We start from the raw sequence: 18,267 nt of genomic DNA, 5'->3' as shown, positions 1-18,267 counted from the left end.
ACAATTCTGAAAATTTTTGTGTCATCAGCAAATAAAAGGTGACAGGAATCGTTTAGTGAGCATCCTATATCGTTTATGTACAGCGTGAAAAGAAATGGCCCAAGATGGGATCCTTGTGGAATTCCTGATGGAATTGCAAGGAAACTTGATTGAAAACCTTTAATGGCAACGGCCTGACTCCGATTTTTCAAATAGGATTCAATCCACCTAAGTAGATCACCGTGTATACCGATCCTTGATAACTTGTTTAATAATAAATTATGATTAATTTTATCAAAAGCTTTAGAAAAATCGGTATACACGGCATCTACCTGGCATCCAATATCAAGAGCATTAGAGATAAAATTTGTGTAAGAAACAAGGTTAGTGTTTACACTTCGGCCGCGAAGGAAACCATGCTGTTCGATCCCTATATGGTGATGGATTTGGCTTGCAAGTTCATCAGTAATAATTTTTTCTAAAATTTTTCCAAATATATTTAATTTAGAGATGGGTCTATAATTAACGATGTTACTTTTGTTACTACTTCCTTTAGGTATTGGTGTAATAAGAGCTTTTTTCCATATATTTGGGAAGTGACCCTCACTAATTGATTTCTTAAATATGATTGTAAGAGGCAGAGACAGTTCTTTATACAGTTTTGTTATTAACATGGGGTGAATATTATCACAGCCTGCACCTTTATGTACATCTAATTGTTTTAAGAGCTTACTAACTAAAGTTTGTGAAATATTAATTGAATTTATATTAACCGGACACATGTTAGATTCATTTAAATCCAAGTTATGATGCATTTGATTACTAGAAACAAATACAGAATTAAAGTAAGTGTTAAACATGTCACAAATTTCATGGGTATCAGCAGAAGATCTGTCACCATATGTCATGTGGGTAGGTATGTTATTTTGTGAAAATTTTGATTTTATAAATGTCCAAAAATATTTAGGAGAAGTTGCAATTTTTTCTTCTGAGTATGAAATAAAGCTATGGTAACATTCATTTTGTAGTGTTTTTTCTTTTTTGCGTAAATATATAAACTCTGCTTGGTCTAGGCTATTACCATATTTTTTCCATCTCGAATGAATTTTTTCTTTTTTACGAATTAATTTAATTAAAGCTCTAGAGTACCAGGGAGGATATCTGTTATTAATACTAACTAATTTTTTGGGAACAAATTTATCTATCAATTGGTATAAAATTTTGTAAAAATGTGCTACTGCACTTTCTGTATCAAGATATTGCAACTGCTCAACCCAGTTTATATCTAAAAGACTACTACTGATGCTTTCAAAATCTGCCATGTGATAGATATGTTTCAGACGGTCTTTATCCTTTAAATACAATACTGAGGTTAAAGTGAAATTTATCTCGAGCGATTTATGGTGATCATCTTCGGGAGTAAGTGGTGAAGAACATGCAGTAACATTGCAGTTATGATTGCTCAAAACTAAGTCAAGAATTCGACCATTTATATTAAAACAATTATTGTTTTAATATAAATGGTATTAATGAAAATGTCTTTGATCTCCACGTAGATAAGTACGTAGTAAAACTACGTTGTTTTTGTATAGAATATCATAGATACAGTACTCAGTTTAGTCAATAAAACTCACTGTATGTTTGCCGTATGAATAGGTAGGTATATGATATTCCATAAATATTTGTACTTATCGAAATATTAAAAATAAAATATAACAAAAAATATATTCCTATGAATAACATATTAGAATATTAGATATAAATTCTTCTTCTTTATTACATCGGCCCCTTTGTGATTATTGGCACGTGCCGAAATCGCCACAATATACTACACCGAGTCCCATTACAGACCCCAGACTGTATTGTCCCTAATGCTAACGAGTAGGTACGTAGGACGTGGGAAATTCGACAAGTGCCAACACCAATAAGTACACGACACAAAAGTACCTGAAACTTCATTGTTAAAGAAAACTTACTCAAAATCTGCATTTGAATTCGCTTAGAAGTTTCTAAGTAAAATGAGTAAGACTAACAAATTATTAATGCGAAAGCAAGTATACGCTTTTTTTCAATACAAGTAAACGCGATAAACGCGTTACTTAAATAATAATGAATGCTAAATGACATATACTTTATCTATGCTACTTTTGGTCGTTGCCATAGTACCGAGCTTATTTACGTCACTTCATTACTATTCTTTACAATAAAGTACTACGATACAAAATGCTATTTTAACTACACAACAGAGTTGGCGACGAGGATGACTGCAAACTTGAAGAATTGGAAGAGGATTCGCGCCTCTATACGCGCACAATTTTCGAGGTGGGAATCATACATAAACACACTACATGAGGATCTTGATTACGCAGAGACTCATGTCAGACTACAACGCCTACACGAAGACTTCCAATTACTTCGAGAACTACAACAGAACATAATATGTGAAATACCTGATGAAGAATTAGAAGATGAAATTGAAACAATGCACGACATTGAGGAGGAATTCATATCCATCAAACTAAAACTCCTTAATATGCAACAACGAGTTGAAACTAATTCTCAAACTTCACGAAGTTTTCAATTACATATTACTGAGAATAAACCTACACGCTGCAATATATCAGAAGAATATTCAAGCAAGGAAAACCTACAGTCTACGAAATATTTTGAGGATCCAGCTACAACTGATGGCGTCATACATAAGCCATTAACATGTACACCTACGGAGCCGAGCACACAGAGCGAAAAACTACTACAAGAAAATATGAATACACGATGCGAATACGATTCCTCTGACAGAATACAATATACAACATTGAAGAAAGAAAAAGATACAAACGACATTCGGAAAAGAAAATATATAGAACGGAGCGAATACAAAATAATGGTAACTATGCAAGGAGGAGCGAAAAATATTTCTTATCTGGTATATTCCAAAGAAATACAACAAACAACAAAAAACAAAAACAAGTTCAAGGTACGTAAGCATAAATGGAAAGAAAAAAAGAAGAAGCGAATAGGAATACGTGAGAAAGAAGGGATTCCTTTCCATATACAAAATCACATACACACTTCAGGAATATACGAGAGACCTACAAGAAAAGAGCCACTGCAATTTACATCGAATAAAGGAGGAGGAGGCGGATACCAACCTAAAACCAATACTACGGATGCTGTAACCTAACCTACCTACAGCAGCTCTTGCCTACGCAAGGCATTCTGGAATAGCGGGGGAGAGCTGACATATACTTTATCTATGCTACTTTTGGTCGTTGCCATAGTACCGAGCTTATTTACGTCACTTCATTACTATTCTTTACAATAAAGTACTACGATACAAAATGCTATTTTAACTACACAACACTAAACAATTTCAGATGACAATTGATTTGAATATTATACCTTAAGTTCCGGAAAAGGATTTAAGTAAGTATAGTTTTTATCACTGAAAATGAATGGTTCCCGCAAGCCCGCAAGATAATCGTATTTCTGCACAAACGAAATTGTAAGCAATACGCAACTTTGAATGTGAAATTATTTAAAACCAAAAATATGACGATAAATATTATTTAAGTATAAACAGTAAGGTAAGTAAACTAAGCCCATAATTACAGTAGTGTGATGGCACAAATTATCACTACCTACATCAATGGGTCTCCAGTTTAAATTTCGTGAACATGCGCTTGTGCGCCAAACATTGTAATAAATACTCCCAATATCCTACTTTATTGTTCGATATATTCCTTTTTGGCGACAATAGCAACCATTACGTTGTATTTCACGCATTAACCGGGTGGGGAAATAACAATATTATAAGCCAAATGGATACAATTTGGGGCACATTTACCCCAAACGGGGTCCAATTGCCCTTTTGATCGGCGTGACGCTGATGTCACGCATCTGCCCGATATTGCCGTGCAATCGATGTCACGCCTACGTTTTATGGATACAATCACAAAAATAAATATTTGTGGCGTGACTGAGGACTTCTCTGGAGTATTGTTCGCGAAATCGGGTAAAAAACCTTTCTATTTTCATCCAATTCCCGTAAAAGTATTAGATAGGTTTATCGGTCTATACCACAGACATAGATCAAGATGTCTATGTCTGTGATCTATACTCTATAGTCTAGACTCTAGAGTCAGGGCCGATTCATAAACTCGTACTTTATTGAGAAGAAGGTGTGGTCGCGATGACCAAAGGCTTCTTTCTATCTAATACCTCGGAAGTCGATTCGATTGCAGGATGTCCTACTCACACGGCAAGTGAGACAATTGGAATTTGAAGCGACTCGAATTTTGAGAAGATGTCTGGCCTTTAGACAAGATTTAGTCGGTAGTTTATAGGTTCTGTAGGCGAGTGATTCTTCAAAAATGATTCTCCGAGTCACTTTCGTGGGATTTTTTTATTTTCGAGTTATCTTTAAACAAATGCAAATACCTTTAAGGTGCTCTAAAGATAATAAATACGATCTTTAAGGCTTGTAAATCGGTCCATAAACTACTGAGATAATCAAATTTAAAATTTCGGTCCCCACAAAAGTTGCGACAAACTCCACGAAAGTTACGATTGAATTTTCTAGGAACAAAATATGGATTGAAATCTTTTTTTCCTTAAAAAATAAAATAAATTAAGATCAACAATATCATCAATCAGTTATTATTTGAAGTTCGTGAAGAATAAGTGGTTTAGAAGGTCATATAAGGGGGTTTTCAACTAAATATGGAGATTTAGGACACAAGATCATAATATTTTCTTCGATTCAGATTGTGGGATATATACGAGGGGGGATATACTCTCGTCTGAGTATCGTATCGCATTGCATTTGGATCGGACGAGAATGCCGCGTCCTGCTCTAACAATGTCATTTCACGTTTGTTACAGTAGGATGCGGCATTCTCGTTCGATTGTTTGAGTCTCACAACGGTTTCGTGGTACAAGCCCTGTTTCGGTTTCACTTTCAACTAAACCTAAAGCCTCAAGCCTAAAGGTAAGAAAGCGCCTTTTCCGTTTCAGTTACGTTCAATACTTTGATTGTTAATAAACTGAAAGTATTTCACATTTCCCGAGGACGGTTGGCGCGAGGTTCGAGGTACTAGCACAAGGTCGACCTCTGACCTTTGAGTTTCTGCGACTTCCACTAATTGATTGCTGTTGCTGTGACCTTTTAAAGTGACATCTATATATATATATAAATGGATTTTCAAATGTGTTAGTCGCGCTAAAACTCGACAACGGCTGGACGGATTGGGCTGATTTTAAAATATTCGTAGAAGTCCTGGGAAGGTTTTAAAGTGACACGAAGTTCACCGGGAGTCGGGACAGCTAGTATATAATATAGTTTAAATTTAAAGTTGTTTATTCTTTAAGTTTAAAGTTGAGTCACAATAATTTAACTTACAAGTTACAACTTACAACCCTACCTCACTGCAAAATAATATTTATATGACCCCTAGATGATTAATTTCATTGTACTGTGTATAATATTACGTATAGCTATACTAATATTATCTATTACAGTGGTCCCCAACCTTTTTTCATACGGGCCACAAACATGTTTTGGTCTGTCTGGGTGTCGCGGGCCACAACAAAAAATTTTTAGGGTTAAAAAATAACATTCTGCAAAATTAACGATTTAAAAATGGAAGAAATGTAACGACTATCACGTAGACTTTACGTTATATTGCCAGTGGGAGTGAATTTCAAAATTGTTTAACATCACGCGGGCCACAAAATAAAGTCCCGGCGCGGCGGGCCGCGGGTTGGGGATAGCGGATCTATAACGGCCGTTCCCAATATTTGATCTATAAATGGTTTTGCCCTACTGGAGATAGGAATAGCTCACAATTGACATAAAATATATTTCTCTAATGTCTAATGTGAGCTATTCCTATCTCTAGTAGGGCAAAACCAGAGAGAGATCAAATATTGGGAACGGCCGTAAGTATTAAGTACTAATATTATAAAGCGGAAGAGTTTGTTTGTTTGTTTGGACGCGCTAATCTCAGGAATTACTGGTCCGATTCGAAAAATTATTTCAATGTTAGATAGCCCATTTATCGAGGAAGGCTATAGCCTATATTTTATCACGCTAAGACTAATAGGAGCGAAGAAATAGAAGAAAATGTGGAAAAAATGGGGGAAATTATTTGAAATTCCTTATTATCTTAAGAACTACTATTGCAATTTTTATGTTATTTGACACCTATGAAGAATAGACCACGTGAAGGGACAAAGGCTATTTTTTGCGGAAAAATTTACGGTTTCCGTGAATTTCCTAAGCCGCGCGGAACTTCTAGTTGCGTGATATTATTACGCAATACGTGATAGAAAATGCTATGCAATAGCTTTACCGCGGCAGTCTCCGAGTGCGATACGTATTTTTTTAGTTGTTAGGGTATTTAAGACGTAGAATGTAGACGACTTACCATCGAAGCATGCGTACTTGATGTAGACCACCCCTGGTGACCACCGCCTGGACCGCGGGTAGTCCTGGCCCAGCAGGAAGCTGCAGTGGTTCACTCCTGTACACCTGCAACAAACATTCCCTTGTAAATCAATGCTAAAAATATACATGCGAAACTATGTCTGTCTTTACCTCTTCACGCCCAAACCACAGAACCCACTTTGCTGAAATGCGCAGATACTTTGAATCCGGGAAAAGAAATAGGATACTTTTTAGGAGAAAACTGTAGGTATGGTTCCCGAGCGATAGATAAAATTTTGGCACAATGGTGTTGAGAGTTAAGTAATGAAACTTTTAATCTAGAATCTAGATACATACACTTATATATACAGGGGACGGCTACTGCCTACTGGTAAAGTTGCGGTGGTTCAATCGTTTTTTTTTTTTTGAGGTTTTAGTGGGTAGACCCCACGCCTGGGCAGTCGCCTAATAGGTTTAAACTTGAAAAGCAGTAGGTACAAATTACATTGACCATCGTATTTTTTTCAGGAGCGTAGAAAGTTGCTTACACATAACAGAAAAGCTCCGAATCATGCTGTGTCTGGACTAATGAGAATCTAAATTGTAATGACTAGGAATTCTCATTTCAATTAATTTTATCTTTGAAACGTTGCAACTGGTAAAAATGTGCAGATCATTTTAATAAAATTACAATTTTATCAAGATCGAAACACGGGCAGCCGGCTCCCTAATGTAATTGATTTTAACCATTTATTCCTGTCTGACCACCTGTGGTTAAAAAGCAGTATTGAATTCGGAATTATTCTTCGGAATAATTTATTATTCTTAACAAAATACTATTTTTGGACAGTTTCTAATAAATAACTACAGACGCGCAGGACAAGGAACGCGAGTGTTGCGACTAGGGTTGCCAGATGTCCGGTATTTAAGCGTACAGTCCGGTATTTTCGAGGCTTGTCCGGTAAAAAATTAACGGTCATACCGGACAGAACAATGTCCGGTATTTTGAGGAAAGTTAGTGTTACTGGTACCTAGTTTTAGGTGATTTTAATTTTTTTAGAAGCTCCTACCTTACTTTTATTTCGTTAAGTAAGTTAAAGTACTTATATAATGGCGACCATAATTTATAATATAAAAAACTGTATTTTCTCGGGCTTAGCCTAATAATTCGAACGCACACAGGCCTGGATATCACGCGCGAATGTGACATTCGAATTTCGAATCAAGACAATAGGGCTCAAAATATATTTTCTGGAATTTGGATCTATTCGCCCAATAAACCCACAATTTATTTTATCATTCACCCATAGACTATAATTGACACCAAATTGCATAGACAATATCGACGACAGCTGGCGCGCTCCATTTCACGCAACATCGGCTTCCAAATTCAAATTTTAAATAATTGTTTTATAACTTGTTCATTATTGGTCGATTATTGGCAATAAAAAGGCCAGAACCAATAAAGACCCCATAAAATTTAAACGATTGAATGTTTTATACTTAAGTTAATATTTTATGTTGCATGAAAACTACTTACTTAGTAGCTATTTAGGTAGATATAATATAACAAAACTTAATATCAATCCTTTAAAATAATTACTTACTTAAGTACCAAAAATGTCACAAAAAAGTTAATAAAATGTGATATATTTTCACGAAACAAATTAAAATTTTCAACTTCTACCCTTTAAAATTTAGATTGCTTTATTAATGTGTACTAATATTCTCCTATTAAATACGAATGGGCTACTTAAATACTCCAAGTTTACGACGCTTACTTAATAACATGCAAAATAATTTATTTATCATGCAAACGTTCCGTATAACGGAGCGGCTAGCGGAAGTGACGTCACGCGCGGCACCGACTTCCGGCCGTACCCCACCTGTGACTTCCAAATTCAAATCATCACCTTTCCAAAGGGGAATACCCCAGGTTTGCCACTTGGTGTTTTTATTGTTTCGGTGTTTTTAAGGGCGGTCTATTTGTAGAAGTAATTGTAACAAATGGTTTTATTTGTATCATGAGATTTAAGATAGCTGGGTAAAATACTAACGTTGGATTTTTTTACTTTAATCAAATTGGGCCCTCTTCAAATAGACACTGGTAGAATTATCGGAATACTATCAGATACTAGGTACTTTAACTTTTAAAGTCTAATAAGTTGTACTTTACTAAAAAAAAATATTTTAAAATACATACTCGAACTTTAAATAATATCTTCAGTCTCTGTATGTCTGAATTCACGCGAAACAATTTTTAAGAAATTTGGTACGGAGATACTTTGGCTTCCGGGAAAGAAAATACAACCCTAAAAATGCAACGTAATTCCTCAAAATTACGTTGCATTTTTCCTCAAAAGCAACGTTATTTAAATATTTGAAAATATTTCCTACGAATACTTTTATTAATACTTATAAGACATTTCAGTACAACGAAGTTGGGAGCAACATCCACACTTACTAATATTACAAAATATGCGAAAGTGTGTCTGTCTGTCTGTTACGTGTTCACGCGCAAACTGCTGAATCGATTTTGCTGATATTTGGTATGGAGACACGTTGAGTGTCCCAGGAAAAGACATATTATGATACTTTATATCCCGGTAAAATGTACGGTTCCAGCGCGGTATACGAATTTTTTGCGCAACGGTTTTGCGGGCATCAATTATTATTAGTCTTGTTTAAGACCACCCTTTATATAGGGTGTAACAAAACTAAGGGATAATACTTTAGTTAGGGCGGGCATGTGTTCCTTGTAGAGAGTCCACTGTGAAAGTAGCAGCGCTGAAAGATGTTTTTTTTCACTTTTGTATGGGGAAACTCGTGACGCTACGACCATACAAAAGTGAAAAAAAGTTGGGTTTTCTGCGCTGCTACTTTCACAGTGAACTCTCTACAAGAAACACGTACACACTCAAAATTATTATCACATTAGTTTTATTACAGCCTGTATAATTCCTACAATATTATGATAGTACTACCTATAGTACCTAGTATGAGTAGTAGCCAAATAGAATGGCTTGTACAAACATATTTGAAACGTGATATGAGGGCATAGTAACACGAATATTTATAAACCACAAATGGGCTTTCAGTGTTTCTGTTTCTCATAACAATAACATACAGAATTAGACTACTGGTGTGAACAATAAATTTGATACTGCGACTATTTTTACTGAGCGTATTTATCATAGAAAGCTAAAGATAGAAAGACTTATTTGAGTTCCTCCATCTTTAGTTTCGTACGAAAAGAATCTCTAGTTGTATGTACATCGGATCAATAGCTCTGTGGCACGACACTTTTTTTAGTTCATAAAAAAAACACGGGTTGCAAAACCGTACAGCAGAAAAGGCACAGATTTTCGCCGGGGCGGTAAAAAGAGAGTACTATGATTGCTCTCCTGCGTCGCGCCGGCGCAGCAGTCTTACAAACTTTCTGCCAGGTCACATGTCCTAAAGCGAGTTTACATTTGTACACACCAAAAAAGTGCACAAAAACCTTTCTTTAAAAATTGTTTAGAAGCAATGTTATGTTTGTTTGGTTTGGTACCGGTGCTCTACCATATAAATTGGTTGCGGTTTGGTCTCGGTTTTCGTACACATCAAGTGCTACCGTATTCGTTTACACATCTAGGTACTTATTTATTAGGGAATAAACAGTGACATATAAGTACTACTTACGTATATTACCTCAGTAGGAATAAATAATAAATTCGTTTATTGCATCTATAAGCAAAACCTTAGACTTAGAAGTTAGATTTAAAAACCTTTTGTAACAAAGTATCTACCACGTGTCTATGGGATATACAACCTACTGACATAGACGGACAAACAACGAAAAGTCATCAATAGCATGGAGTATTCAAAAACATGGTATTGCTAAAACTTTGCTGTAGTATCCATCCATGCATGTAATCCATATCCACAGGATACTACAGCAAAGTATTAGAAGGACCGAACCCTAAAAAAAAACAATAGAGCCGAAAGGTACAAGCTAACATTTGCTCCCGTCACATAAGAATAAAATATTCAAAGTCCGTTGCCGGTTCCATTAATATTATATTCTGGGTAACCCTGCTGTAATCCACTGGAAGTAAGCCAGGGCATAAAAAGCTGTGGTATAAAAATGTACAGTAGTTTAGTAGAACGAGGTCAGCTAAGGCTTTTGGCAAGCTAAGCACTCTAATTAGTGTGTCCTTTCTAGCTTAAAAGATTTATGGGAAGCTATGTAGCCCGCGCTTATTAGCTGGCAAATTGAGAAATATTTGAAGAAAAAAACGAAACTGTGGGCAGCTATTTGTTTCAGTGGGACCCTAGACGATCAATTTTACTGAGCAATTGAACAGTATTATTGAACAATTTATTTGACAATAAGATTGAAAGGCGGGCGCGGTCCTAGGACCTTCGATTAAGAGTTAAGCCACCTTCAACAAAAAGTTACGTACAGTGCTCCCAAAGTGATAATGCACATAGAAATTTTCGTAATTTTTCAGCAACGGTCGTATTTCCCGAGCGTCGTAATTCGTCGCTGCAAGCGCTGTTTTAAACTTAACTTTAAGAAAAACAGCGCTTTGCAGCGACGCGCGACGTAGAGACGCCTGACGTTGCTTGGACATTACCATGGTAACGCCGCGATGGCTTCCCGGTGACCGGCGACAGCGGACAGCCACCGGCTATATGATATTTACTTCTTTTTCCTTTGAACAAGGTGCAAAATGCAAGTTTCATAGATTCGTGTGTTTTCGTGATTACGACAATGAGCGAAGATTTCCATGCGCATTATTAATTTGGGAGTACTGTAGTAAGTAGTTATTTAGTAATCTGTGCTTAAGCACAATAATTACTTTTTATCTTATTTTCTTCTGGATAACTCTCATCTTTTGGATAAATCTCAAATCTGCCGAATATTTTTGACAGCCAGTTGCAGACCAGAGCAGTTGATGGTCGTTTCCACCTCTATAGGGGTCATAAACAGGCAAACCTTCAGCTTTTATAAAATGACGCAAGTCTGGCTGCCGCTGGCTCTTGGGTGAAAAGCAAAAAAACACAAAAGTAGAAGACAAAGACCTTTGACGCATACATTAATTGCCTTTTTAGGGTTCCGTTCCCAAAGGGTAAAAACGGGACCCTATTACCACAGTGTAACTATTACGGCATTTCGATGTCAGTCCGTCTGTCTGTCTCCAGGCTGTTTCTCAAGAACCACTATAGCTAGATTTCTGAAATTTTCAGAGATTGCGTATATCTGCTGCCGCTATAACAACAAATACTAAAAACGAAACAAATTAAATATTTAAGGGGGGCTCACATACAACGAACTTAATTTTTTGCAAATTTTTGCTCGATATCAATAATGGCAAAAGGTAGGCACTAGAAATGTTTAAACAATGTCATGCAGGAAATTTGCGATGCGTGTATGCCAAGGGTGCGGCCGCTTGGACCTCGGCGTGGAGCGCATTGGTGGCGTCCAGAGATAAAGCAGTTGCGAATTGAGTGCATAGCTGCTCGGCGCCGATATGTCAGGTATAGACGGAGGCGCAATCGAAGCCAAGACGAGGAAGACAGTCTGTACGATAGATACCGTGCGGCACGTCATGCTTTGAAGGACAGCATCCGAGATGCTAAGATTGAAGCATGGGAGGAGTGGCTTGCGACTCTGGAGCGGGATCCTTGGGGTAGGCCCTATAAATGGGTAAGGCATAAGCTTCGCCCTGCCGCCCCACCTCTTACCCAGAGTCTTGATCCAGAGCTGCGCGAAAATGTCATGTCTGCACTTTTTCCGCCGAGAGCTGACTGGTCACCACCGATAATGGCCCCACCATCGGATGACTCGGATGATGAGGAGGTTCCACCTGTAACGTCCGCAGAGCTAGCAGCAGCCGTGCTTAAAATGGGAGAGAAAAACACAGCACCTGGCCTTGATGGTGTTCCAGGGCGCGTGTGGGTCTTGGCAATGAAGGAGCTTGAGCCGCAGGTGCTTGATGTTCTTACTAGATGCCTGGTCGAGGGTCAAGTTCCCTCCCGCTGGAAAACGGGCAAACTGGTACTCCTCCGAAAGAATGGTAAACCGGCAGACCAGCCGTCGGCATACAGACCCATCGTTCTTCTAGATGAGGTTTGCAAGATCCTGGAAAGAGTCATCGTTGCTCGTATTAGCCAGCATTTGGACAGAGTCGGGCCAAATCTTAGTCCTAACCAGTTTGGCTTCAGAAGAGGTCGTTCAACAATCGGCGCAGTGACGCAGTTGCGCAATATTATAAAAGAAGCCGTACCCCGGCGTGGGGTAGTTTTGGCGGTATCTCTAGACATAGCGAACGCCTTTAACTCCCTGCCTTGGGCCACAATTAAAGAGGGGCTAAGGTATCACAAAATTCCTAAATATCTGCGCAATACCATCGGCAGTTACCTTTGTGGTCGCTCGGTGCAGTACCCGACGCGGGTGGGCTGGGAGACGAAGGAAGTCGTGTGCGGTGTCCCACAGGGGTCGGCTCTCGGGCCCGAGCTGTGGGACATCGGTTACGATTGGGTACTGCGAGATGTCTACCCACCCGACGTAGATTTAGAATGCTACGCCGATGACACTCTAGTCGTCGCGCGTGGAAAAACGTACAGAGATGCGGTGATTCTCGCAACGGCGGCAGTTGCACAAGCTGTGCACCGTATCCGCGCGCTGGGTCTCGACGTAGCCCTCGAAAAATCGGAGGCAATATTTTTCCATGGACCGAGGAAAACGCCGCCCACAGATCTGGGCATAACAGTTGGCGGAACCAGAATTGTCGTCAAGTCAACCATGACGTACCTCGGCCTGGTTCTTGACAGTCGCTTGACCTTTAAGGACCATTTTAAGCAGCTGTCTGAAAAGGTCAAAAAGACTGCTGGAGCATTGGCATGGCTCCTCCCGAATCTCGGGGGTCCGAGCCTTAGCTGCCGCCGTCTTTACCTTGGCGTCATTAAGTCGATGGTAATGTACGGTGCGCCCATATGGACAGATAACCTGCGCCCCGAAAATCGTTTGGTTCTCGGGAAGCTGCAGAGGACAATGGCGATACGAGTGGTAAGGGGTTATCGTACCGTCTCGAAAGACGCCGCATGCGCATTAGCAGGAAGTGTGCCTTGGGACTTATAGCATTGATATACTATCAGCTCTACGTCCTGTTCTAAAAGAGTGGGTGCGTAGGAAGTTTGGTGCTTTGACGTTCCGCCTCACACAGGTATTGACTGGACATGGTTGTTTCGGTCGGTACCTGTGTGAGATAGTTAAACGGGAAGAGACAACAGCCTGTCACCACTGTATTGAGACATGTGACACGGCCCAACACACGATTTCGACGTGCCCTGCATGGGACAACCATCGAACGGACATGACAAATATTACCGGACAAGACACAACGCTCTCAGCATTAATACGTGCAATGCTGGAGAGCCAAGATAAATGGCGGGTGGTGGAGAACTTCGCGGAAGCAGTTATCTCCGCCAAGGAAGAGGCCGAGCGCGTGAGAGAAAGGGCGGCGCGTCTTGGTTCACTTCGCTCGAGAAGGCCTAGGCGAAGACGGGCGATCAACCAGCCAAGCGAAGCGCGCAAGGGCACTACCTACCTTTTCTCGAAACGTTTCGTCGTATTTTTGATCCCTCGTAACTTTGGTTTGAATAATGCCAGATAGTTGAAATTTTTAAGATATAATGACATGGGTATAGTTATTAAATGCGCAAATTTTGAATATCGTAGCTATTATACTTTAGATTTTATAGGTGTCCAAAAATCCACAATTTGGTCACTGACTCACCGATCATCAAAACTGTTAGGGTACTTCCTGAAGTCTTAGAAAGCTGAAATTTGGTATGTAACATAATATTAGTACTGAAACAACATAAAAATTATCAAACCCAACTTAACCTATATCCGTACCATTATAGAGCAAAATTAGGCAAAAATTTGTGTTTCTTGTATGGGAGCCCCCCTTAATTTTTTATTTTATTTTAATATTATTATTAAATATTAAAGTAAACATATAACTAAGGACTTTGAGAAAAATTTAAGTACCTACCTGTTGCCATTATTGATATAGAGCAAAAAAGGCCAAAAAAATCACGTTTGTTGTATGGGAGCCCCCCTTAAATATAAATTTCATTTTGTTTTTAGTATTTGTTGTAACGGCGGCAACAGATATACATAATCTGTGAAAATTTCAACTCTCTAGCTATTACCGTTCTTGAGTTACAGCCTGGAGACAGACAGACGGACAGACATCGAAGTCTCAGTAATAGGGTCCCGTTTCTACCCTATGGGTACGGAACCCTAAAAAATGAACTAAAAGAAAAAACAACGTAAACCAGCTTATAAAAAGAAATGAAATCCCACCAAAAACATTTTCATGTAAAAATGTTGCCAAGATGAGAACATAATATTATATATTACATAATACGAGAAGAATCTAAAACTCTACACATTAGTCAAAATCGGTGGCTTGGCCATTTTGTTATTCGCCAGGGCTTTGAACTTAATATACAGTAACTAATAATAAATGGCCAGGCCACCGATTTTGACTAATGTGTATAGTTTATAGATTCTCCTCGTGCGGCTGACACATTATAATATTATTATCAAATATTTTGCCGCGCATTAGGGTAAAATTAAGGTTTTTAGATTTAGGGTTGAGTATGTAAGGTTAGAAACTTGGCTCTACATGAGATCTCACTACTTTTTGACACGACGAACTATAATATTATGTTCTCATCTTGGCAACATTTTTACATGAAAATGTTTTTGGTGGGATTTGAAGTTCTCGTGCTGCAAGTTGATTGATATTTGATAGTCATATGTAACTCATAACTCATTTAAACATAATCGGATATAATATATTATATTATAAAAGACAATACAAAATCGTAGCAATTTTTACTAAAAGCTGACCTTTTGATAAATTTTACCGTATTTAATCAATCTCTGCATCACATCCTATCATCCAAACAAGACAAAGCACGGATGAAGTACTTCCGAGCCCTTATGTAGGGCACTCTCTGAGGGCACGTGATGGACCACGTGGTCTACTGCGCAGTTTGCCCTTTGAAGGGACAATGGATGCACATTTGTGCCCTATTTTTTTTTAACTTGTATAAGATTCAATAAGGTATCGCAAGGGTCATCAGTCATCACTTAGCGATGCGTAATGTCAAATCCATTAGTTTTTGATATTATTTAATTTTATTTATTATTATTTGAGTTTATGAAATTCGGAAACCTTACGGCTAAACAGAAGAATAAATAGTTACAAATGAAACAAACACGAAGGCCAATTACAAGTTTTCACAGATAAACAGAAGGAAAAAACTTAGATACTTTGAAGACAGTGGTTAACAAAATAATTATTGGTTAAGGATTATGGTGAAAACAGTACATTGCAGTACAGAATACAAATTATTATTATTAAGAAGAGAAGAAAAAAATTTTTGAACAAGATCGAGTTCATTTTTGAAACACGATTATATCAAACTTTAGGTTGGGTTGCACCAGAGGCGTGGTTAAAGTTTAAGTTATGGTTATAGTTAAATATGGCGTCCTTTAGCTTTAACTTGAACCTTAACTTTAACCGGAGAAATTCACAGATGTCTGTTGCGTTTATTTTTTTATTGAAGCTACAGGTAACGGGATTGAGGGTATAAAAAATTGAATTATCCGTAAAAATCGACAGAAAAAATATAACACTGTAAAACATAGTCAATTTTCAGATATACGTATGAGCGGAGGTTAAATAATATGGCGTCCTTGGACGCCATATTTAATTTTAACCAAAGATTTGACATTTTGCACTGTAGTTATAGTTAAAGTTACAGTTAAAGTTAGTTGGTGCAACCCAACCTTAGAGTCGAAACCATCGATTTCATGACATCAGGCTCTGAGTACCCTGGTTTACAAAGCTTTATTAAAATGGTTCATTCTGCGTGCCCTATCTACAGACATCTACAGATTATTGTATCCTAAATAAATTATTTTGAAAATTAATGAATTAAAAATATGAATAAAATTTCGCCTCTTCGAGGTCATGACTCATGAGTTGTGACATTGACATGAAACTTATAAGTCCTGTTTCCTTGTAATTAATAACATAGGTCGTCACGGTACGCTTGAGATTGTCTAGGAGACTAGGACACACTTTCAACCATCTAGACATGATACAGAATCTAGATTCCGAAAAACCTACCTGAGGAAACTTCTTAAATCCGAAAAATTCTAGGGGTTCTGTTAAAACAATTTATACAAGGTTGACCTTAAGCCTCCATAGACCATTTTGATAAAAGCATTTAAAAAATAAAAACTTCTTAAGTCGATAGCCCGAGACAGAATTTCTCAGTACAAAACACTTGACGAGCAGAGCAAACGTAGAATAAGCTAGGGGTGGGTTGCACCAGAGGCGTGGTTATAGTTACAGTTATGGTCAAATTATGGTTATAGTTAAGGCTAACTTTACCTTAAACCTTAACTTTGACCACAGTGACAGTGGCAGTGGTCCGACAAGGCTTTAAATGAACGTGAGCGGGGGCGCTGCTGGTAAAGGAGAACTGTCAAAAATTGCGTTTTTGTATGATGACAGCGTTAGTTCCTTTTTTCGTTACGTTCATTTAAAGCCTTGTCGAGCTCAAGGTTATCGTCAAATATGGCGTCCAATATTGACTAACCAAAGATTTGACATTTTGCATTGTAGTTAAAGTTACAGTTACTTATAGGTAGTTAAAGTAAGTTGGTGCAACTCATCCCAAGAAGAAGAGAAGAAAAGCTGAAGAGATTATTATGTGTACAAAACGATCGCTTTATCGGGAAAAGCGCCTCGTCACTTTTATTAAAAGCCATATTTGTGTACACTGTATACGGGACAAGCGGCTCTATTGATCTCGACAATATGTAACGTACACTCTGACACGTAATAACATTAATAAAAACATAATCCTCCTTTTAAGGACAGTGTGGCAACATTTTTCATAAAGGTACTATTGAGGATTTTGATTTCATAGGCAGTCCTATATTATGTGGTTTGTTTAAATCAAGTCCATTGGATAGATCACGACTTACAATATTGATTTGACAAAACCTGACCAAATAACATAGCTATCTGCTTATAAAACAACTTCTCTGATGCAGGTACAACGGGGAATATCTTGTTGTATTATAATTGAAAGCTTTGTAAATAATTAGTTTCTTTAAAATATATCAAAACGGCAATGTCTGTCGTCAACTATACCAAGTCTTAGATCGATGAGATATTGGGTAGCTGCGTCGGGCTGTCGTTTTAAATAATGTTGAAGGCTGACCCGCGCATTTAACAACTTTTTAACGTCTGAAAGTTAAATTGAACAGCTCTAGCTAGCACAGTGTAATGTGAAGGAGACCATCTTCGAAGTTACCCTATTGTGCTACTAGTTTGGTTAGATAATAATGAACCTAATGGTTGGCTGCAATTAATTCAATGGGTTTCCCCTGCACAAAAAAAAAAGTTGGCTGCAAATATTGATGAAAATCAGCCAAATGCGAGTCGGACTCGAGCACGAAGGGTTCCGTACCGATATAGAGCGAAACCACAGAATATAATAGTACCAAGCGAAAGTAGACAAAAATTGTGTTTTTTGTATGGGGTTTTGTGAAAATTTCAAGTGCTTAGCTGTTACCATTATTGATTACGAGCAAAAAAAAATAGCACAAAAAACGCGTTCGTTGTATGGGAGCCCCCCTTAATTATTTAATTTATTTTGTTTTTGTATTTGTTGTTATAGCGGCAACAGAAATACACAATCTGTGAAAATTTCAGAAGTCTATAGCTTTTCTTGAGTTACAGCCTGGAGACAGACGGACGGACATCGAAGTCTCA

At 37.9% G+C, this 18,267-nt stretch overlaps 1 protein-coding gene across 1 annotated transcript in view; it reads right to left on the bottom strand.

Annotated features, from left to right (window-relative positions):
• The window catches only part of LOC121727404, a 130,056-nt gene that overhangs the window by 59,546 nt on the left and 52,243 nt on the right, over positions 1–18,267 (bottom strand). Inside the window, exon 3 of the mRNA XM_042115244.1 lies at positions 6,408–6,511. Coding sequence (XP_041971178.1) covers positions 6,408–6,511 — 104 coding nt within the window. The remainder of the gene's footprint in view (positions 1–6,407; positions 6,512–18,267) is intronic.

The sequence above is a fragment of the Aricia agestis genome, chromosome 1 (assembly GCF_905147365.1).
Source record: "Aricia agestis chromosome 1, ilAriAges1.1, whole genome shotgun sequence".
In the NCBI taxonomy this organism is placed as follows: domain Eukaryota; kingdom Metazoa; phylum Arthropoda; class Insecta; order Lepidoptera; family Lycaenidae; genus Aricia; species Aricia agestis.
The sequence above is the reverse complement of the archived record's forward strand: the minus strand, read 5'-3'. Positions and strand labels throughout refer to the sequence as shown.